Source organism: Bos grunniens, chromosome 19, assembly GCF_055505025.1.
Source record: "Bos grunniens cultivar Pamir isolate PY7600 chromosome 19, Bosgru_T2T1.0, whole genome shotgun sequence".
Taxonomy (NCBI): Eukaryota; Metazoa; Chordata; class Mammalia; order Artiodactyla; family Bovidae; genus Bos; species Bos grunniens.
Genome location: NC_141183.1, coordinates 42682391 through 42705507, shown reverse-complemented (window position 1 = coordinate 42705507; position 23117 = coordinate 42682391). Strand labels below are relative to the sequence as shown.

General features: G+C 38.7%; 1 protein-coding gene across 4 annotated transcripts in view; it reads left to right on the top strand.

Moving 5' to 3' along the window:
- TAOK1 (TAO kinase 1) overlaps positions 1 to 21285 on the top strand; it is a 110365-nt gene extending 89080 nt beyond the window's left edge. For 2 of the 4 annotated variants that reach the window (XM_086359941.1, XM_086359942.1), the window contains 3 exons: positions 5425 to 5637; positions 6533 to 6715; positions 11975 to 21285. In XM_086359941.1, the coding sequence (XP_086216067.1) occupies positions 5425 to 5637; positions 6533 to 6715; positions 11975 to 12436 (858 nt within the window). In that variant the 3' untranslated portion in view covers positions 12437 to 21285. The remainder of the gene's footprint in view (positions 1 to 5424; positions 5638 to 6532; positions 6716 to 11974) is intronic. The other 2 variants (XM_086359944.1, XM_086359945.1) reach the window with 1 other exon arrangement.
- Positions 21286 to 23117: the final 1832 nt, after the last annotated feature.

Below are 23117 nucleotides of genomic sequence, written 5' to 3'. Positions count from 1 at the left end.
ATATCTACTTATTCAATTTGAACAAAACTGACTTGATTTTAACATCAAGTTATCCCATTTTTGTTTCCCTAATAGTTGCAACTTCCGACTTTCTCCAGGAATTTAAAGGGGACATCAGTTTTAGCACTTACATAATTTAACTGGTCATCTGAGTTAAATTCACCCATTCCAGTCCTGATTAGTTCACTGATTGCTAGAATGTTGACATTCATTCTTGCCATCTCCTGTTTGACCACTTCCAATTTGCCTTGATTCCTGGACCTAACATTCCAGGTTCCTATGCAATATTGCTCTTAACAGAATTGGACCTTGCTTTTATCACCAGTCACATCCACAACTGGGTGTTGTTTTTGCTTTGGCTCCATCCCTTCATTCTTTCTGGAGTTATTTCTCCACTGATCTCCAGTAGCATATTGGGCACTTATCGACCTGGGGAGTTCCTCTTTCAGTATCCTATCATTTTGCCTTTTCATACTGTTCATGGGGTTCTCAAGGCAAGAATACTGAAGTGGTTTGCCATTGCCTTCTCCAGTGGACCACATTCTGTCAGACCTCTCCACCATGACCTGTCTGTCTTGGGTGGCCCCACATGGCATGGCTTAGTTTCATTGAGTTAGACAAGGCTGTGGTCTGTGTGATCAGATTGGCTAGTTTTCTGTGATTATGGTTTCAGTGTGTCTGCCCTCTGATGCCCTCTTGCAACACCTACCATCTTACTTGGGTTTCTCTTACCTTGGTTGTGGGGTATCTCTTCACAGCTGCTCCTTACCTTGGATGAAGGGTATCTCCTCAGGGTTGCCCCTCCTGACCTTGAACATGGGGTAACTCCTCTCAGCCACTCCTGCACCGTCGCAGCCTAGCGTTCTCGGTCGCCACCCCTGACCTTGGGTGAGGGGTACCTCCTCTTGGCCGCGCTTCTGCGCGGTCCATCGCAGCCAGAAGCCGGCGCGCTTTTGCACGATCTGTTGACCATTATATCTACTACTGTGGGCAGGAATCCCTTAGAAGAAATGGAATAGCCATCATGGTCAACAAAAGAGTCCAAAATGCAGTACTTGGATGCAATCTCAAAAACAACAGAATGATCTCTGTTCGCTTCCAAGGCAAACCATTCAGTATCACGGTAATCCAAGCCTATGCCCCAACCAGTAGTGCTGAAGAACGGTTCTATGAAGACCTACAAGACCTTTTAGAACTAACACCCAAAAAAGACGTCCTTTTCATTATAGGGGACTGGAATGCAAAAGTAGGAAGTCAAGAAACACCTGGAGTAACAAGCAGATTTGACCTTGGAGTACGGAATGAGCAGGGCAAAGGCTAATAGAGTTTTGCCAAGAGAACGCACTGGTCATAGCAAACACCCTCTTCCAACAACACAAGAGAAGACATCACCACACATGGACATCACCAGATGGTCAACACTGAAATCAAATTGATTATATTCTTTGCAGCCAAAGATGGAGAAGCTCTATACGGTCAGCAAAAACAAGACCAGGAGCTGACTGTGGCTCAGATCATGAACTCCTTATTGCCAAATTCAGACTTAAATTGAAGAAAGTAGGGAAAACCACTAGACCATTCAGGTATGACCTATTCAAATCCCTTATGATTATACAGTGGAAGTGAGAAATAGATTTAAGGGACTAGATCTGATAGAGTGCCTGATGAATTATGGAATGAGGTTCGTGACATTGTACAGGAGACAGGGATCAAGACCATCCCCAAGAAAAAGAAATGCAAAAAAGCAAAATGGCTGTCTGAGGAGGCCTTACAAATAGCTGTGAGAAGAAGAGATGCGAAAAGCAAAGGAAAAGCAATATATAAGCATCTGAATGCAGAGTTCCAAAGAATAGCAAGGAGAGATAAGAAAGCCTTCCTCAGCGTTCAATGCAAAGAAATAGAGGAAAACAACAGAATGGGAAAGACTAGAGATCTCTTCAAGAAAATTAGAGATACCAAGGGAACATTTCACGCAAAGATGGGCTCGATAAAGGACAGAAATGGTATGGACCTAACAGAAGCAGAAGATATTAAGAAGAGATGGCAAGAATACACAGAAGAACTGTACAAAAACGATCTTCACGACCCAGATAATCACGATGGTGTGATCACTCACCTAGAGCCAGATATCCTGGAATGTGAAGTCAGGTGGGCCTTAGAAAGTATCACTATGAACAAAGCTAGTGGAGGTGATGGAATCCCAGTTGAGCTATTTCAAATCCTGAAAGATGATGCTGTGAAAGTGCTGCACTCAGTATGCCAGCAAATTTGGAAAACTCAGCAGTGGCCACAGGACTAGAAAAGGTCAGTTTTCATTTCAATCCCAAAGAAAGGCAATGCCAAAGAATGCTCAAACTACTGCACAATTGCACTCATCTCACATGCTGGTAAAGTAATGCTCAAAATTCTCCAAGCCAGGCTTCAGCAATATGTGAACCATGAACTTCCAGATGTTCAAGCTGGTTTTAGAAAAGGCAGAGGAACCAGAGATCAAACTGCCAACATCCGCTGGATCATGGAAAAAGCAAGAGAGTTCCAGAAAAACATCTATTTCTGCTTTATTGACTATGCCAAAGCCTTTGATTGTGTGGATCACAATAAACTGTGGAAAATTCTGAAAGAGATGGGCATACCAGACCACCTGACCTGCCTCTTGAGAAACCTATATGCAGGTCAGGAAGCAACAGTTAGAACTGGACATGGAACAACAGACTGGTTCCAAATAAGAAAAGGAGTACATCAAGGCTGTATATTGTCACCCTGCTTATTTAAGTTATATGCAGAGTACATCATGAGAAATGCTGGGCTGGAAGAAGACCGTGGGCTGGAAGAAGCACAAGCTGGAATCAAGATTGCCAGGAGAAATATCAGTAACCTCAGATATGCAGATGACACCACCCTTATGGCAGAAAGTGAAGAGGAACTAAAGAGCCTCTTGATGAAAGTGAAAGAGGAGAGTGAAAAAGTTGGCCTAAAGCTCAGCATTCAGAAAAATAAGATCATGGCATCTGGTCCCATCACTTCATGGGAAATAGTTGGGGAAACAGTGGAAACAGTGTCAGACTTTATTTTTCTGGGCTCCAAAATCACTGCAGATGGTGATTGCAGCCATAAAATTAAAAGATGCTTACTCCTTGGAAGGAGAGTTATGAACAACCTAGACAGCATATTCAAAAGCAGAGACATTACTTTGTCAACAAAGGTCCGTCTAGTCAAGGCTATGGTTTTTCCAGTGGTCATGTATGGATGTGAGAGTTGGACTGTGAAGAAAGCTGAGTGCCAAAGAATTGATGCTTTTAAACTGTGGTGCTGGAGAAGACTCTTGAGAGTCCCTTGGACTGCAAGGAGATCCAACCAGTCCATTCTGAAAGAGATCAGTCCTGGGTGTTCACTGGAAGGACTGATGCTGAAGCTGAAACTCCAGTACTTTGGCCACCTCATGCGAAGAGTTGACTCACTGGAAAAGACTCTAATGCTGGGAGGGATTGGGGGCAGGAGGAGAAGGGGATGACAGAGGATGAGATGGCTGGATGGTATCACCGACTCAATGCACGTGAGTTTGGGTAAACTCCAGGAGTTGGTGATGGACAGGGAGGCCTGGCATGCTGTGATTCATGGGGTCACAAAGAGTCGGACATGACTGAGCAACTGAACTGGACTGAAGTGAATTTAACTGGGATTTGGGGAGTTCTGGGGTACCCATGTCAATGGAATAGGTGATTGACACCTGTTGCCTGCTCTGCTGTTTCTTCATCTGCCATCCAGATGATGATTTGTCAATGTTAGATGAGTAGAAACAACTGTAACTTAACATTCCTCTTGAATTCACTTGAGTCAAACATTAAGGGGTATAGTTTATTCTTGGTACAAGCATTACTCTTCTTAAAGAAAAAGCACATTTTTCAGGGTTTTTTTTTTTTCCCCCTCTCATTTGACTAGTGGTGTGGACACTAATTACAGTGCTTTCTTGACACAATATTTAAAAATAAAAACTTTTAAAAGACTGAAGGCTGTTATACAGAGGTAGAAAAGAATGGCTAAATGTCATTGTCCCATTCCTGGGTAACTTGAATATTCTTTCAATATTGTTAACCAAGAACAGTATTTAAGAGTGGCACCACTAAACATAGCTGAACTAAGAGTTTCTCTTTGTAGCTAGGCATTTTTTGACCTTTCACAGCATGGCTGTAACTTAATGACTTGGTTGGTACAAAATGTGGAAAGTGTGTATTTGATACTTTGGTATTTATTGGCAGAGGTGGTGGAGAGGATGAATAGTTACTTCCTTGAAAAGTATGTTACTTTGGTTTTATATGCATTTATTGCACACTGAATCAACCAGTCAGTATTTCAGCTATAGCTTCTGCCTTGTGAAATACATGAGTAAATTCTCACTTTTGGGCTTGAACAATATACCTTATAGAAATATATCTCATCTTCTCAAATTTTGTTCAGAACTGAGTTCATAGAAATAACTAACCTGCGATTAACCAAAAACTAAAGCCAAACCCCTTTGTCTATGAACTCAAATTGTTTTATCTCCCAAATGTTTATGTAGTTCAAGTCTTTTATCATCACCTCAAGAAGGGCTGTCCCCTCCCTTGCCCCACAGTTTATTCCCCTTATGGGAAAGATAATTATAATAATGTTGCTGCTGCTAAGTCACTCCCGTCTCCGACTCTGTGTGACCCCATAGACGGCAGCCACCAGACTCCCCCGTCCCTGGGATTCTCCAGGCAATAACACTGGAGTGGGTTGCCATTTCCTTCTCCAGTGCATGAAAGTGAAAAGTGAAAGTGAAGTCGCTCAGTCGTGTCTCATGGACTGCAGCCCACCAGGCTCCCCTGTCCATGGGATTTTCCAGGCAAGAGTCCTGGAGTTAGTCAGTTATAATAATGATAGCCTGCTTTTGTGGGGTCTGTCACAGACTATGTAGTTAGAGTTGAGATTGTCATTAAAAGAAATTGGAGCAACGTGTCTCAGGTAAGGAACAATAAATATGCTTATTTTCTGCCTTAGAAATCTGATAAGATATTGTCTGGCCAATAAAAAACTTTTGTGTCTACTATTGTTAATGCATGAGAAGAAATTTAATTTTCTGTCATCAATATACATAGCAATCTAAATTAATTTTAATATTTATTTGTAACTGTTACCAAAATAATGAGTACTACTTGAAGTCATATGAAAAATGAGGTACTTGGTATTCTAATGTTCTAAATTAGAGCTTTTGTAATACATAGAATCTAATGGTTTGACCTAATAGCCAAGTAGAAACATACTGTACCTGCAACCTTATGATCTAACTATTTTGTTTTTCCCTCTCCCTTTCTCCTAGTAGCCTTTTTTTTTTTCATATAAGCATAAGGTATACCAAATGCCATATGTTAAAAATTATATATATCTTTTTTTTTCCCTTCTCAGTCTAAAGAACTCCAAATAAAAAAGCAGTTTCAGGACACCTGTAAAATCCAAACCAGACAGTACAAAGCATTAAGAAATCACTTATTGGAGACTACACCAAAGAGCGAGCACAAAGCTGTTCTGAAACGGCTCAAGGAGGAGCAGACCCGGAAGTTAGCCATCTTGGCTGAACAATACGACCACAGCATTAATGAAATGCTCTCCACCCAAGCAGTGAGTTTGTGTTATTTAGGCAAAACAAATTCAGGGCCACTTTCCTTCCACCCCCTGAAAGAAGTCTCAGTAATTAAAACACTAATAGGAAGTGGTAGCTCTCCTACAGCCTGGGAAATAGTAGTGGTTATCTGTATTTTTCCTGTCTCTGCATTCTTTGGAAGTAGGCATGATTTATATAAAATTCTCATTGATACACTTAGACATGAGATTCTAAATAGGCTCCTTGCCAGTGCCTCTCAGGTGTTTAGCACATATCAATACCAAGAGTATAACTAGATTAGAGCAACAGCATTGTTAGGCATTGGGCAAAAAGTAGTACTGTATTAGAAATCTAAATGGTCACATTTTAATGGAGGCAAATACAAAGTATTTTCTATGTAAGTTTTGTGAACTTTTTCTTAAAGGGCCAGATAGTAAATATTTTAGAATTTGTGGGACAGAATACAAAATTGAGGATATTATGTGAGTACTTATAGCCATATAAAATATAAAAATCATTCTTAATTAGCATTCTTAATTATAAAATTAATTAATTAAAACAGGCAACTGTCCAGATTTGGTCTGGAGCTGTAGTTCGCTGGTCCCTGTTCTATAATTATTTTCATTGCAGAGAAGAGATTCAGGGTCTTATATCACTTAATCAGATTCTAGATTTTTCTTAAGAAAAATATGGTTATTCAGACATCCTCCAAATAGCGTATGATAGCTTTTATCTTCTCGTTATCATCATTGGTTACTGTGCCTTCCTTTTTCAGAGATGTTTACTCCAAGATATAAGAGAGAACAATTGTGTATCCTATAAAAGAGTAGTCTGCCTTTTCTCACACCTCCTTTCCATAGGTCTTGAATAAATAGTTCACAGTAGGATATATTTGTTTTTTTTCTCTTTCAGCTGCGTTTGGATGAAGCACAGGAAGCAGAGTGCCAGGTTTTGAAGATGCAGCTGCAGCAGGAACTGGAGCTGTTAAATGCATATCAGAGCAAAATCAAGATGCAAGCGGAGGCACAGCATGATCGAGAGCTTCGGGAGCTTGAACAGAGAGTCTCCCTCCGCAGGGCACTCTTAGAGCAAAAGGTATAGATGATAGAAGGAAGTTATTTGTGCTAACATTTGCTTTCATCAGAAGTATTTTATAAATACATTTTCATATTAAGAGAGGTGGCTTTTGGTTGTTTTCACCATAACATATTTCCTTAATTCTAATTTTGTAGTGTTTTTCTTTAAAATTATTGATTCAGTAATGAACCTTAATGAATTCTAAACATCAGGGGGATATAATTAAGTAGTTAATGCTGCTGCTGCTAAGTCGCTTCAGTCATGTCCAACTCTGTGCCACCCCATAGACTACAGCCCACCAGGCTCCCCCGTCCCTGGGATTCTCCAGGCAAGAACACTGGAGTGGGTTGCCATTTCCTTCTCCAATGCATGAAAGCGAAAGGTCAAAGTGAAGTCGCTCAGTCGTGTCTGACTCTTAGCGATCCCATGGACTGCAGCCTGCCAGGCTCCTCCGTCCATGGGAATTTCCAGGCAAGAGTACTGGAGTGGGGTGCCATTGCCTTCTTCGAGTTAATGCTAGAGGAAGGATATGGGGTTATGTGAAGAGAGTTGAATTGTGATTGAGTACCTCTGGTTCTGTGTTCCTCACTTTTTTTGTGTACCTAGCTCTACCTAAAGAGGTTGGTGAAAAACTTAGATAAAAAACTTCTTTTCTTAGAAGAAAAAGAACTTTAGTAGTTGCCTGAGAGAGGCAGAGGCAAAGGATTTGGAATATATACTTTACTGTTATATCCTGGGCCTGGAACTATACAGACTGGTGGAAGAGTGCTAGGGCACAGAAGGTAAAACTTGTTCTGCACAAGCTGAAAATGTTACTTCTAGATGTATCTTTTTTCCCCCTCTCTCTTCTCTCTTTTAACTTATTCTTTGTCATATATATTAGAGAATAGAACTAGAAGCCCCAAATTAATTTCCAGTCTTTAAGGTATTATAGCTGTGTTTTGTGTGCATATTTGGGGGAAAAGCTAATGGACAGAGATTTTTAAATTTTGAAAGATAAAGGAAAGTTTTGTCATGAGAAGTAATAGAATACAAGTTGTACCCAGGATTCAGAGCTATGTTCAGAATTCCTGAGCCATAAGTTCCCAGCAGGTGATTGATTAGTCTTAGGTCCAATGATCCTTTGTATGTTAGTACTTGCCTAATTTATTAAAAGTTGTCATGGTTTCTAGACCATTGGTCCATAGATTTTCCTCTACTTCCAGTAGTTCTTCTGATAAAAATAGAATGCCTTACTAAATTAAAAATATATTCTTAAAATATAAATAGGATATTACTAATAGAATACTTAAATAAAATATTCCTTTCTGTCACAACTCTTATCACTGGCTTCTCCGAGGCGTACTTGCCTCTAAAAATTATCTCACTTATGTTTCCCATTCATAACGGGAGAGCTAGAAATGCATATAAGTTTTGAGAAAAGTCTAGTTTGTCCCATGTACAGGTTTCATAAATCTGATTCCAACTTGCTTATTCAAATTCAGTCTAAAATATTGTCTCTTATGCTTCAAGAAGTTATCATTGGACTTTTGTGATGGTCCAGTGGTCAAGAATGCACCTGCCAATGCAGGGAACATGGGTTTATGCCCTGGTCCGAGAACACCCCGTATGCTGCGAGGCCAGTGAAGCCTGAGTGCTACAACTGCTGAAGCCCACACACTTAGAGCCGGTGCTCTGCGACAGTAGAAGCCAACACAGTGAGAAGCCCGCACACAACTGCTGGATTGCAGCCCCTACTTGCTGCAGCTAGAGAAAGCCCACGCAGTGAAGCCCAGCAATGAAGACCCAGTGCAGCCTAAAATAATAAATAAATGATTTATTAAAAAAATTATTACTAAAATGGAAACTCCCATGGTGTTGTAAGAGAAATATTGGCACTATTTATAGTCAGCTGCCCCACACCAGTGGGTTCTGCATTCATGAATTCAACTAACAGATTATGATAAAAGTATTCGGGGGAAAGAAAATTCCAGAAAGTTCCCAAAAGTTCCAGAAAGCAGAACTGCAGTGTGCTGCAAGCCCCAGGAACTATTTACATAGTATTTACATTGTATAGGGTATTATAAGTAGTTTAGATATGATTTGAAGTACTGGAATAGGGCTATGTATTTGTATTTTTAGCTCCACCTAGTGGTTCAGAGTTAGTGCTAAGCAGTATCTTCAGTTCAGTTCAGTCGCTCAGTCGTATCCGACTCTGTGCGATCCCATAGACGGCAGCCCACCAGGCTCCCCCATCCCTGGGATTCTCCAGGCAAGAACACTGGAGTGGGCTGCCATTTCCTTCTCCAATGCATGAAAGGGAAAAGCGAAAGTGAAGTCGCTCAGTTGTGTCCGACTCCTAGCGACCCCATGGACTGCAGCCTACCAGGCTCCTCCGTCCATGGGATTTTCCAGGCAAGAGTACTGGAGTGGGTGCCATTGCCTTCTCCGAAGCAGCATCTTACACAGTCTTATTTCAGTATATGAACCACGTGGATATATTCTGCAGAGCCTAGTGAAATGTGTGCATAAAACCGATGTGCACTGGTCACTCTCATACATAGATAATGCGTTTTGCAAAGCAGCTTGGAAGTATATATTGAGCTTTGGAAATGTTACGTATTGAAGACTTTGAAAATTTATTCTAAGGGAAAGAAATCCAAATATCGGAAAAATAAGATGCATAAATATGGTAATTGTGGCATACTTCATAATGTTTTAAAATACATAACCATCTAAAACAGAGCTATAATTAAGTAATTATAGCCAAGCCACTTAATAAAATCTTATTCAACCATTTAAATGATAGCTATAAAGATAGTATTAATATAGAAAAATGCTTATGATGTATTGAATAAAAGTGAATTGAAGTAATGCTAGTAATGGTTATATTAATATGGTAGAATTTTTTTTACTTTTTTTGTGGGGGGAGAAGGGCATCCATGCAGCATGTGGGATCTTAGTTCCCTGAATCAGGAATCAAACCTGTGCCCCCTGCAGTGGATGTGCAGTCCTAACCACTGGCCTGCCAAAGAATTCCCTCTATTTTACTTTTTTAATATGGCTTATATTAATTTGATAAGAGAAAATACATTCAATTAGTTAGTATTACAAATAATAAAGGAACAGTAGAGTGATAAATCTATAAATCTATTTTGAGTTGCTCCTTGATTTTTAGGGCTAATATTTATGTTTCAACTGAAGTGCATGACAGTAAAGCTGTTTGGGATCAGTTGGCAGCTACCAAGGCAAGGTACCCTCTGTACAAAAACCAAAAAATCTTAACAACTATATTTTCTGCACTTTGTACTTACGGCTATACAGATAAGAAACAGTCATCTGAAAATAGCGGTGGAACCAGAGTGAATATTAGTCGTTTCATGCTGGGTAATTCTCTTTGAAGATTAATTGTTCCTTAGGTTTGGCACTAACAGAGTAGGGTTAGGATTAGGGCTTCCCTTGTAGTTCAGTTGGTAAAAAATCTGCCTGCAATGCAGGAGACCTGGGTTCAATTCCTGGGTTGGGAAGATCCCCTGGAGAAGGAAATGGCAACCCACTCCAGTATTCTTGCCTGGAGAATCCCATGGACAGAGGAGCCTGGCAGGTACAATCCATGGGGTCGTAAGAGTCAGACACAACGACTAAACCACTACCACTAACAGAATACAACAAGTAAACCTCATTTGGCTCACGTGAAGCCCTTTGATGACTTTTCTCATTTCATTTACGTTAAAATTTCAACAAAATAGCAACATAACTATAAATGTTAAATTCCTTATTTGGTCCAAACAAGGTCCAGATACTGCTTTTGGTTAATTGTCTTTTAAGTCAATGAGTTTATCATAGGACCCTCTTCCGCCCATGTTTTTTTTTTCCCATTTGAATTGGATCATTTGCTCTGTAGGAATTCCGGTTTGGGCTTATTGTGTCCTCTAGTGTCTTTAAAAATGTATCCTTCTCTCTTTTACTTCGTATTTCCCATCAGCTGGTAATTAGATCCAGAGATATGATTAAATTTAAATTCTCTTCTCTTTTTAAAAGTTTTTTGCAAGGAATTTTCATGAGGGTTACTATGTACTTCCTTTTACATTACATCAGGAGATATATAATGTCTAGCTGTCCCCCTTTTAAGTGATATTAATATTGGTCAGTAGGTTTAGGCAATTATCAATTTGATCATTCATAAAAAAGTTCTCCATGAACTTTTTTCATTGCCTATTGACTTTATTATGAATTATTTTACATTAAAAAAAAAAGTATGTACAGTCAACTACACTTATTTGTAATACCTTCCAGTTTTCCAGAACTAATTATGATGGCTAGCCAACCACTAATTTCTAGGTATATAGAGTCTCCTAACTTTTTAATGGAAACTTTATGGTTTGTGTTTGTTTGCTTTTTACTTAAGGCTTTGGTGTATCTGGAATGTGGTGTAAGATGGAGTTCCATTTTTATTTCCTTCCAGATAGTTGGCCATTGTGCCTGTGTTATTTGTTAAAAATTCATCTTTTCCCCATTGAATTAATTAATGCTCTTGTCCTGCTTTAAAACTCTACAAACTGAGATCTTTATTTCTATTTCACTAATAATTTGTCCCTACACCAGTACCACATTTAATAGAGTGTTTTGGTGCATCTGATAAAGCTAGTTTCCCTTCACCCATTTACATTTTTATTCAGTGTTTTAGGCTTTCCTGGTGGCTCAGATGGCAAAAAATCTGCCTTCAGTGCAGGAGACCTATATTTGATCCCTGGGTTGGGAAGATCCCCTGGAGAAGGGAATGGCAACCCACTCCAGTATTCTTGCCTGGAGAATTCCATGGACAGAGGAGCTTGGCAGGCTCTGTAGTCTATGGGGTCGCAAAGAGTCGGACACGACTGAGTGACTGTCACTCACTCAAAAGTCATCCAGTTGACAATCTAGAGACAGAGATGGCTAAGGTATTGTTATTTACAAGATTTGCCAAGGAGAGTCCCAAGTGTCTTCAGTGTTTTACCTAATGATTCAGTGTTTTACGTAATGATTTAGTAGCCATTGATGATAATTGCCTTGATTTATTATTTCAATAGAGGTTATTTCCTTTGTTTTTAAGAATTTGGTTTTACACATCTTAAAAATATAAATTGTATATGATTTCTATAGTACATCTCTTTGATTTTTAAATATACATCCACAAAATAGCCATTGTGAACTTTTTTATGATTCACTTCAAAGTTGACTAATTATGACTTCCTTATTAGTTTATAGATTTTAAAAAATAGATCAGCTTTCTTTTTGCTTCCCTCTAACCCCCAACAGATTGAAGAAGAAATGTTGGCTTTGCAGAATGAACGCACAGAACGAATACGAAGCCTGCTGGAACGTCAAGCCAGAGAAATTGAAGCTTTTGACTCTGAAAGCATGAGACTAGGTTTTAGTAACATGGTCCTTTCTAATCTCTCCCCTGAGGCATTCAGCCACAGCTACCCGGGAGCTTCTGGTTGGTCTCACAATCCCACCGGGGGTCCAGGACCTCACTGGGGTCATCCCATGGGTGGCCCACCACAAGCTTGGGGCCATCCAATGCAAGGTGGACCCCAGCCGTGGGGTCACCCCTCGGGGCCAATGCAAGGGGTACCCCGAGGTAGCAGTATGGGAGTCCGCAATAGCCCTCAGGCTCTAAGGCGGACAGCTTCTGGGGGACGGACGGAGCAGGGCATGAGCAGAAGCACGAGTGTCACTTCTCAAATATCCAATGGGTCACACATGTCTTATACATAACTTAATAATTGAGAGTGGCGATTCCGCTGGAGCTGTCTGCCAAAAGAAACTGCCTACAGACATCGTCACAGCAGCCTCCTCACTTGGGTACTACAGTGTGGAAGCTAAGTGCATATGGTATATCTTACTCATTTTTGTAAAGCGTTCTGTTTTGTGTTTACTAATTGGGATGTCATAGTATTTGGCTGCCAGGTTTTTTGTTTTTTTTTTTTAACTTTTGAAGAAATTTTGAAAAGGGGAACTGTCATGTAGGTGTGTATACAAATACATACACACCCATATATATGTATCAAGCCTGTGGTTATAAGAAATTGGGTAGATAGGGGGTATTTTTGAAAACTGCAAAAATAGACTGCAGCAGTGTATCTTGAGTCATCACTTTGGGGCAATGACACATCCTAAGAAGGATGTGAAAAGATCTAAAGCCTTTCTACATATCCCAGATTCTTATAAGCCACTCACAGCAGGCAGCATATGCTGAAACAAGTTCTTACTGAAACACATCTGTATCCCCTTACCAACGTATTTTCTTTATTAAATTGGTCTGACTTCTCAGCCTCATTTGGAGTGAAAAAGAACATGGAAATCCATGAACACTAAAGGGTTGCATTGACTTTTTCAGAGAGTAGGAAACAATTTAGTTCTTTTTCTGAATGCTGCATAGATTTGTCAGTGATTTTTTTTTTTTTTTTTTTGGTGCATTCAATTGTGCCTTCTTTGTGGCATGGTGAGATGGAGGTGCTTAAGGAGATCACAAGTGGTGTGGGAATTGTATCAACAAACCCGTGAGCCTTTAAAGGGGAAGACTAGAAGGGTGAGAGAGGCCCCTGAAAGTTCATATGGTAGGTATGTTCAGCAGCAAGAGTGAGGAGATGAAGCCTCTGTATCCTGACGTTTCATTGCTTATACTGTGATATCTCATCCTAGCTAAGCTCTATAGCTTCCAAGACCCCAAACAGTACTTCTACTTTGTACAAAAACAAAGATATATAGCCAATACAAATCAAATGCCAGAGGTATTTGAATGATGCCATATTTGCAAACTGCCATCTATTGGAATTTTCACCACACTACATAGACATAATTTGATTACCCCCTTTTGGCTTATGGGATTTCCTGTTTACAAGTAGAATAGCCAATTATTTAAATGTTTAGTTGCCATAGTGAACCAGGAGTCACTGAGCCAATGGCTTTGCCAGCTGCTGACTAATCCTCATCACCACTGTAGATTTTGCTGCATGTGCAGGTCCTCTTTTTTTTTTTAATTGCTGTTTTTGTTGCTGCAGTAGTTTACAAACTTCTAGTTCCTTGAGCCTTAGTGACCATTTGGCATCATGTTAACATCACACAACAGGAAACACCACTTCCAGAAGTCTCTAGCCTCAGTGCTAAAGTACTACTGAAAAGGAACTAGCTAGTTTGGCAAAGTAGAAAAAAAAAGTAAAGTAAGTTATAGTGGTCAGGGAATCTCTTGACAAACGCTAACTTTTTTATTTTTTCCCACAGAGGGGCATGTTTTGTTTTGTTTTATTTTGTTTTGCAATGAAGGATCAACCCAATGCTGAAAGTTAGATGTTACTTGGTATTCCACTGTTAGTGTGGAAATTGAGTTGAAGGTGGGTAGGAAGCTGTGAGTATGACTTGAAGGAAAAAAAATGTTCTTTTCAGTGATAGAGTTTCTTACAAGTTACTGTTTTGCCCCTTCCCTTGTCTTGAAGAACCCTTGCTGCTAACTCTGGATCCTGCTTTTCATATAGTCAGAGGACCCCCAGGTAGAATTTTCTAAGGCCCTCTCAATGATACTCTTCACCTAGGTTCAGGCTAATGACCAACCAGTAATCTGTTTGTTGAAATCTTGGTTTTCTCAACCAAATTTAAGTCTTCCCCAGGTATGTCAGTCTAATCTCCATGAATCCTCCCCTTTAGGAATTTCTGGCATTCATTTAAAGGTAACTGGAAGAAAAATTAATGTAAGTCTTTTAAAAGCCAAGATCACAGTAGAACTCACACACAGTTTTAGGCAGTGTTTCAGGTAGCGCTCTGGTACATTGTCCTCTTGGCCAGGCTTGAAATCACCAGTTTTTAGGTGAACATGACATGTACTTGCTTGTCTGTCTAATGAAAGGGGCTTTTAATTTTCTGTCTTTTTGCATTCATGTTGTATACAGTATTTCAAGCAAACTGAGGTATCTACCTATTTGGAGGAAAATGATAGGAGAGAGCTTTAGAGTTAATAAAATGTATAAAAATATAATGAATTTGATACCTTTTATAAAAATTCTTACTAGATCTGGCCCCTCTGTACTGCTGGAGGGGTGGAATAGAAGTGCAGATCAATTTTACATATAAAACTCTTTAAAAAATACTACCAATAATACATGTTAAAGTCCACTTGTGGACTTGAATTAGTCAAATTGAGTTATTGAATTCATGCAGACCGTATGTACTTGTAAAATTGTGGTTGAATACTGACTCCAGATGTCTATCCAATAGGTTGTTGTATCTGATGTGTGTGGCAACCAGTTTTACATGTAGGTCATGACTATACCTGGATTATTCCATTAAGTTAATTTTAATTAAAGTATATATAGTTTGCAAAAATGGTTCAAATTAATTGATTTGTGTGTGTTTGTAAGATCTAACTTCTGAAGAATATCATACATAGTAGGAATCATCAGAGTAAAGCTTGTAGCAAGAAAATTTGAAAGGTTTTGAGAGATCCTAAAGAAAGAAGCAGGCACTTTCTGAATCAGTGTACAGACTTCAACATTTGATCAAAGTACTACTACCTCCTCCCCAGTGTTGGTGTTCACTATATATAAATGTGTTTGAGAAAATAAGTATGGGAGATTTTACACACGCATATCAGAAAGTCGTATACGCTATGTCTGGCATCCAGAGTCGGCAGTGTGAGTTTCTTACGTTCACTCTCTCCCCCTTTTTTAAGTTCGCATTTGAAAAATGCAAAACCTCATACCTTGATACATTGTTCCTAATGGGGTTCCCTTCCTTTTGCACTTATTTTTCCCTTATTAAAGTCAGCTCTAACCCCAAATTAAAGTATCTGGAAGTATTTTCATTATATAGATAACATTAGCTGGAAAATATGTTTATATTTTATTCAGAGCTGCCATTCTTTTCTAAGTCATTTCTGTGCCTAGAGATGAACAGTCCTGGAATTGAAGCCACACCCATGGATATGAGATGCTTGGTACTCTAGGCCAAGGGTTTATTGGTAAATTGAACTTTTTAGCATAGTCAATATGATTTTCAGCTGCCTAGACATCAAGTAAACACCATTTAGCACACTAAAGAAACTGTCCTTGACTGTCTCCCACTCCCACCTATTTTTCCTCTCCCCCTTTTCAAAAATCAAAAACACTTTGAGTATCTTTTTCAAACCATAAGGCAGACTTTAGTAACTTTCTACTTCTTTATGTCTGGCATTTTAAACTTTTATAGAATACATTGTGTTGGACACTGGAATAATACTGTTTATTTTCACCTGTGAAAAATGACTCTATTGTACTTGAAACACCTCCTTTGCATTTCTCCATTTGTGCCATTCACTAGTGGAAATAAATTGTATTATACCATAATCTACTGGCTTTTAAAAACTGTGTTAAATATGCACATTTTTGGTATAGCTATTATCATTTGTATGTATATATTGTATATACATATGAGTGTCTATATGTGTGTATAGATAGATGGATATAACTCATACTGTACATTTCCATCAGGGCACTTAAGGTTCTGTTATATTGTTTTGTTATTTCAGTCCTCAGTTAAGGCAAGAATGCATGTGTTTCTTAACAATTGAATACTCTGGGTTGATATTTATGGTCATTAGATGGAGTCTTTTCTTTTTTGATCCTTTCTTAGCACTTGAGTGGGTGGAAAGAAAGTTAAGTAAATTGTGGAACCATAAGTTGCAGTGCAGAAAAGTAGTGCTGGGGAAGGAACCAGTTAGTGTTCCTGTGAGTTTGTGTCGTGATGCAGTGAAAGATAGTGATGCAGAGAGAAATGAACCATGGAAACTAGAAACCACTGGTGGTGATTCCTCTGCAGAGATGAAGAGAACCGATAAGTCACATAATCTTCGTGTGCACTCCATCCATACATAGTGGTGCCATTGATCCTCTTACCCTTTTTGTTCCATTAATAATGATGATGATAATTATAAACTTTGCTAAGGACCAAAACATCCAAGAAAGAAATTACTGCTAAAGCATCTAAGGTTCTCCTAAACAATAAAGTCAACAGGAAATGGCCACTGGGAGAGAAGGATTTGGTGTTGGCAAGGGGCTTTCTCCTTTCGGCTGCCTCTTCTTGCTTGCTGATAGTGAGTTCTTCATGTACTGTCCACCCCTTCAGAGGCAAATCTTTGTAAGCACAGCTTTGGCCCCACACTGCAACCCTTTCCTAGGAAGTTTATATGGCCCTGCGTTTTGTTCCATGCTCGCAATGTGAAGTGTCTAGTGTGTATTCAAGTCAGAAAATAATATATTTAAGGTGTTTAAGTGTGAATCTCCTATAATGATGAAAGAGGAGGCTCTTATGTCTTAAAAAAAAAAACTGTCTTCTCTAAGGAACAGATCTAAAACTTGGGCTGTCATCTTGGAGTTGCTTACCAAAATACAGATCATTATTGTTAAAGAGAAACTGATTCTCTGTTTTCCTTCATCTGTCATGATAGTGCCCCCAACCAGGCTGTAGCATTACCTTTGAAAAGGCCCTCACTTACTCTTAGTTGTTAAGAACTGGAAATTTTCCATCCTCAGATTCCTTAAAGGATGAAGAGTATGCTGTACACTTAGCAGACTTGCCTCTTGTATGCAAGGACTACTGATTGAAGTCTATTTTGCTGTGTGTCTGGTTATGTTGTCTGCACTTTTATTAAATCACTACAATAAGTCTACATTGGAAATGACTTAATTTGTAAAGAAGTTTTATTAAACACTGTCTAGAAAAAGAAAGTGAAGCTGAGAACTCTTCCTTTGCTGTGTGTTTATATTTTCTACTGAATTCTGGTAGCCCCTTTTAAAGTCAGTTGACTAGTTCTTCCCTCACTTACATTCAGATTTCCAAAATTTCACTCATGCAAGGGAAGAGAATCCATTTGGCCTAATAGTAGTCCTCAGATCATAAATACGTAAATTAGTATGCACCTTATCTGCCTGTTGTGGGTTTCTTAAACTTGCACTTCCCTCTCACCCACCCCAAAATAGATATCCTTTAAAGAAAATAAAGGCAGAAAATAAAAACTGGGGAGCCATTTACTATGTCACCATCACTGTTAACTGTTACCCAACAATCAGAACTTTTTGAAGTTTCAGAGGATGTGTGCATGTGTGTGTGTGTGCGTGCGTGTGTATCTGTTTGATTGTGTTGGGTTTGTTTATTTTTAAATATACAAGAGATTCTTTTTTTAAATAGAGAAAAAGGTTAATCCTCTCTGAAACAGGATGCCCATTGGATATATTAATCTAGACATCTGTAGGTAGTTTGCCATGAAAAAGTGGAGAGAAGATGAGACTTGTGAATGAATGAAAAGGGTATCTTGATACCCCAGAATTCCCCCCAAAGTACGGGTAATTCAACCTGCACAGTTTCCTTTTCACTCATAGTTTTTAGCAATTGTGAGTGAAGAAATCGTGTAATTATCTGTAAATATGTAGCTAACAAATTGACCTAGTTTCTGTATTTTTTTCGTTTTTGTACTAAAGTTTATAAGTCTGTGCCAGCTAGAGAGGAGTGGCTGTCATTGCCAGTTGTGGTCCTAGCATCTAACCCTGAAACCATCCTAGGTGACATTTTTAGAATTAATGCTTCAGTGTTGTTAAACAGGGGGAAGTTAAGTTTAATCATTGGTCAGGTTTAAAATTGTTTGAAGCAGAGTCATTTTATTTAATGTGATTACATGTCCTCAGTCATGAATGAGGTAGGGAGCCTCCCTCCCCCAGTGGCCATGTTTACAGAAGTGCGTTTTGTCTATAAAGTGCAAGAGTTTTAATGTTTGTGTAAATTACGTAGGTGATAACATTATGGCTTGGAACTGTTTATTGGGCTCTCTCGCTGAATTTTCAAATGAACTATGCTTATTACTGGCACATTGATCCCATTTCTGGAGCATTTTTCCTATTTCCAGAACTACATATGTTCCTTTGTCATTATCCCTTGATATGCCTTGTAGCCTAAGGTATTAAAAGCTGGTAAACATAGATGAGGGAAATGCGTTTTTTTAAATCCATGAACCTTCACTTGTATGCTTTCATTACTCATGTTATGTTTCTATGGCAACTCTGAGGTCAGTGGAGTTTAGAAATGAGATACCAATATTAATGAAAAGTGTGTGCTCTTTGCTTTTGCATGGCTTGGCTTAGCATCAAAGGTATATTAGGCCACTTGAAAGCATGAAGACCAGTTGTATGGGAACAGGTTTCTCTCGGTGGCACATTTTGCTTTTTCTGAGCCCTCAAATACATTGCCTCAGCGTGAACATTATTGTTTCTATAATTACACATGGTCATGGAATGAATTATGTGACTTAAAAGGATGGAACTGCTTGATGTTTGCAGATTCTAACTGGCCATGTGACTGTTTGGCACATATCACACAAACCTGGGGGGAAATATTGGAAGCCTTCTAACCCCTGTTTAGTCATAGACAAGTGTATTCAGCTTATCAAGATACTGACTGCCCCTGTTGTGTCGCCAGAAAGCTCTTCTTTGGTGTCCATTCCAAATGTGCTTTCTTGCATTTCATAATATCAAAGAAACCACCACCTCTTCTCTCAAAAGCATTTTATATGTCATACCTTTTATTCTATATTAAATGGGAATTGTGCCTGTTTAGAGTGCCCCTCCAATTAATTACATCCATGTGTCTAAAATAATCCAAGCCGGAGGCACAGGTGGGAAAAACATTTTTTTTTTAAGTCCACTCAAGGCCAGTAATTTATCTGACAAGGTATTTTACCACATTATCTTGACATTTGATATATGAGCCTATTAGAAATTGCAGGTGGTTTCATAGGGCAAAATCCAAGTGGAGAGGGATATGTGGGGTTTCTATTAAGAGATAATTTTGTTATTGTTTTACCTCTCCTTTTATGATCCTCCCCTGCTAGGTTAGAATGGGTTAATTCTCCAAATTTGTTTTTTATCTTTTAGGGAAATTTTTACAAAAGCAATGGTCTGATGTAAATAACATTTTGAAGTATAGTGCACATAACTTCCCCAGACTATTCCAACCTGATAATTTGTAAATGCTTTAGAGTTTTTTAAATTAACACTTGTGTTGCTAAATCCTATTTATGTAAGTCTGCTAAAGATTTTAACCCATTTAAAACTTAAACATTTAAATAATGGATGGGTTGCTCTGAACAATTTAGCTTTCAGAAACCCCTTGTTTTAGTATATGAAAAGGATAGCCTAATGCGCATTAATGAGGTTGGAGAGACTATGAGAAATATGTATAGTGTATATTTTAAAACAGCTTTGCTTGTATTGTGAAGATTTAAAAACAAACTTGAGATTTTTAACGTAACTATTAACACAGTTTTAACATAAGTTATCCCACTGGGTTTAAGAGCATCTTGAATGTATAATCCTTTTTGTAACCCAGGTTGGTTTCTGCTTTTACCAGTCATCCAAACATATTATTTATGATTTTAGTTTTATATACTCATTTACTTTTGTTTTCCTCAACCAGCATGATTTTTTTGCACATGTATTGTAGAAATTTTTAAAAAGAAAAATCAATACATCATTTTCTCTGAATTTTCTTCACTTCTCTCTTCCTTTCTACTAACCCGTTACCTTAAAGGCCATATCGCTCCATTTGCATTATTTGTGCAAATGCCAGGGTTGGTTTTTATTTTTATTTTTGCTATTTACCGAAAAAAAGAAAAATGCTTCAGTCAATTGCTTTTTTATTTAAAAAAAAAATTAAAAAAAGAAAAAAAGCTGTAACCTTATCATTTCTGAGTAGACCATTGAAAGATGAATGCACACCTGTAATAGACCAGGACCAGCTTTGGTGGCTAAATGGAATATTTTAACTAAGCAAAAGGTTCTTTTCTAAAAATGGTGTATATAATCCACAATCTCTTTCAGTTATTCCCACAAGTCAGGGGTCCAGATAAAATGAGGGTTATCAGCTAACTGATACGTTATCATTGAGATTCATCAATGAATTTGTACATTTCTAGTTCCCTTTGGTGAAGGGGAAAAAAAAGATTTTGCAAAACCTAGATTTTGGCTTGGTTTATTGCCTCCTTTTTTGGCAGCCTTCATCTTCTCATCTCCCAAAGCCCTTGAGCCTGTCGGGTTTTCATGGTGGACAAAGGACCGTGGTCTTTTAAAGCTGGGACGTGATTTTTTTTTGGTGAGAGATTATCATGTTGAAAGTGATGTTCTGCCACTTTCCCGATGACTAATTTTAAATCTACACAGTCCTCTTAATTTTTGGACCAAACAGATGCCCACAGTGGAGGCTTCCCAAGGGTTCCAATGGAGAAGAAGCCTCTCCCCCACTGTCAGCACCAGCTGGTAAAAGTGACTGTACAGATGTGCATTTTCTTTTTGGTAGAAATGGTTTGCAGCACTAACTGGTAAGGCTTATTGTACAGTATATTGTCAGTATTCTTCTGGTTCAGCATACCTTATAGTTCATATATAACCTGTATTAATTGTATAGATTGTGCATTTAAAGCTGTTACCAAGTTGTCAGAACATAAGAGCGAAAACAAGGTCATATGTAATATTTTGTTTGTAAGTATCCTTTGTATCATAGCAAAGGAAATGTTTAAAAAAAATCAACTGTAATAAAGTAATTTTAGTACACGGAGTGTCTGCTCAGTTTTTTTTAAGTAATTGTATTTCCATAAAATATATTTCAGTTCAATGACTGTTTATTGGATAATCACTGAATCTCAGGCACTGTGCTGGATGAGTGAGATGCGGCTAAAGATGAGCTCCTTGATGTCGGCTCTAGTCTAATTGCCTCAAATTCTGTGTACCCAGGCAGTGACGTAGCCTATTGTGTTGTGGCTGTGAGATACGATTCTAGTTTAGGTTCTAACGGTTTGATGCATGTTCTTAAGTTTTATACAAACGTATGTTGTGGTCTGTATTACTGCAGTTCCTCCCGTACACATGGACGCCCAGCTGTCTGTAGTTCTCGGACCTTCTGCAAAGAAATCTTCTGAAGGTGGTTTCATCTGGGTTTATCTTCCCAGATTTTAAAATCACCACATTTTAGCCCTGAATGAGGCAGATCATCTAATCCAGTCCTGTTAAAATGACTTTTTTATCAGAAGGCTTGGAGGGATGGAGTTTCATGGACTGGGGCTTCTATGTTTTTTTAATTAGTAGTTTTAAGTGTCATTTTAAAAAGCATTATTGAGATTACCTACTTTATTGAATTAGAAGACTATCAGAAAAGTGGCTCTTTAAAACATAGCTTTTAAACTCCTAGAATGTTGATATTGAGCTACTTTGAGATTAATTAGCATTTACATAGGGTTTAATTTGCCTGGGTCAAACAGCCAAGATTAGTTTCCAGGTGTTCTCTCTATCATTTCCAGCATCCCACCTTGAATTTGGTTGAGCTATTAAAAGGGATTTAAAAAACAAGATTTCTGATTATATCTCCACAATTGGGCTGTTCAAACTGCAGTGAAAGGAGACTATCATAAACCATGTGCTTCTAACCATGTCAGCAACTCAAAACACATGTTGTTACTGACCAAATGCATCAAAGATGCTCTGAGTTAATGCATAGGGTTTAAAGCCTATCCTACCTGACTATAAAAGAAATTTGAACAGAAATAAAGAATCAGCACAGTGGTCTGCTAGCTCCACAGCCCCAGGGTTTTAAGCTAGCACTGTCATCTACATCTGAGTGATGAAAAACTGCTAAACCAGGGTGTTCCTGTTGCGTGTCCCAGGCAACTAGTGACTATATTTTCAGATACTTGTTCTTATTAGATATGAGACAAGGCTGCCAAGGGGGTGCTAAGGCTATGCAAACTGCAATAAACAACTTTAGGGACACCATTCATAGATACATGTTGACTCCATCACAGAGTTGTGCAGCAGCTCTGAAAACAAATTCTCCTTTTGTTAACACCCTTTACATTATGGAGTTTAAGATTAGCATTACTTATTGTCATCTCAGCCAGTGATTGACTAGGAAAAGGCGAAGTTTGGCTTGAAGAGCAGTGGTTGGGGTTCTGGTCTTTAGCCCTGTCACTACTAACTGTGAGATCTTGAAGGGCACATCCTTTCTGACATCACTTATAAGAAAAAAGCAGATGGTTTTTTGGCTGGAACAAATGAACCAATGATAACATGGTTATCAGCACGTGTGTGTGTGTGTGTGTGTGTGTATGTACACGCGCGTGCTTGGGAAGGGAGTGGAAAGAGTTTGCTTTCAACCGGGCAACCCAGCACTCAGTCTGTGAGCCTCAAAGGTGCTGCTCTTCCAGGTCCTTCCCTACTTTGCAATAGAATTAATAACTAGAACTTCTTGGCCTTATAAGAATTGGAAAAAAGATTCTGATCTGAAAGCAGATGTCACCTCATTACAGAGGTCTTTGAACTCTGATTGTGGAATTAAATGGACTTGCAGAACGGGATCCATCTGCTTTTATTATTTCATTTTAGCCTAACAG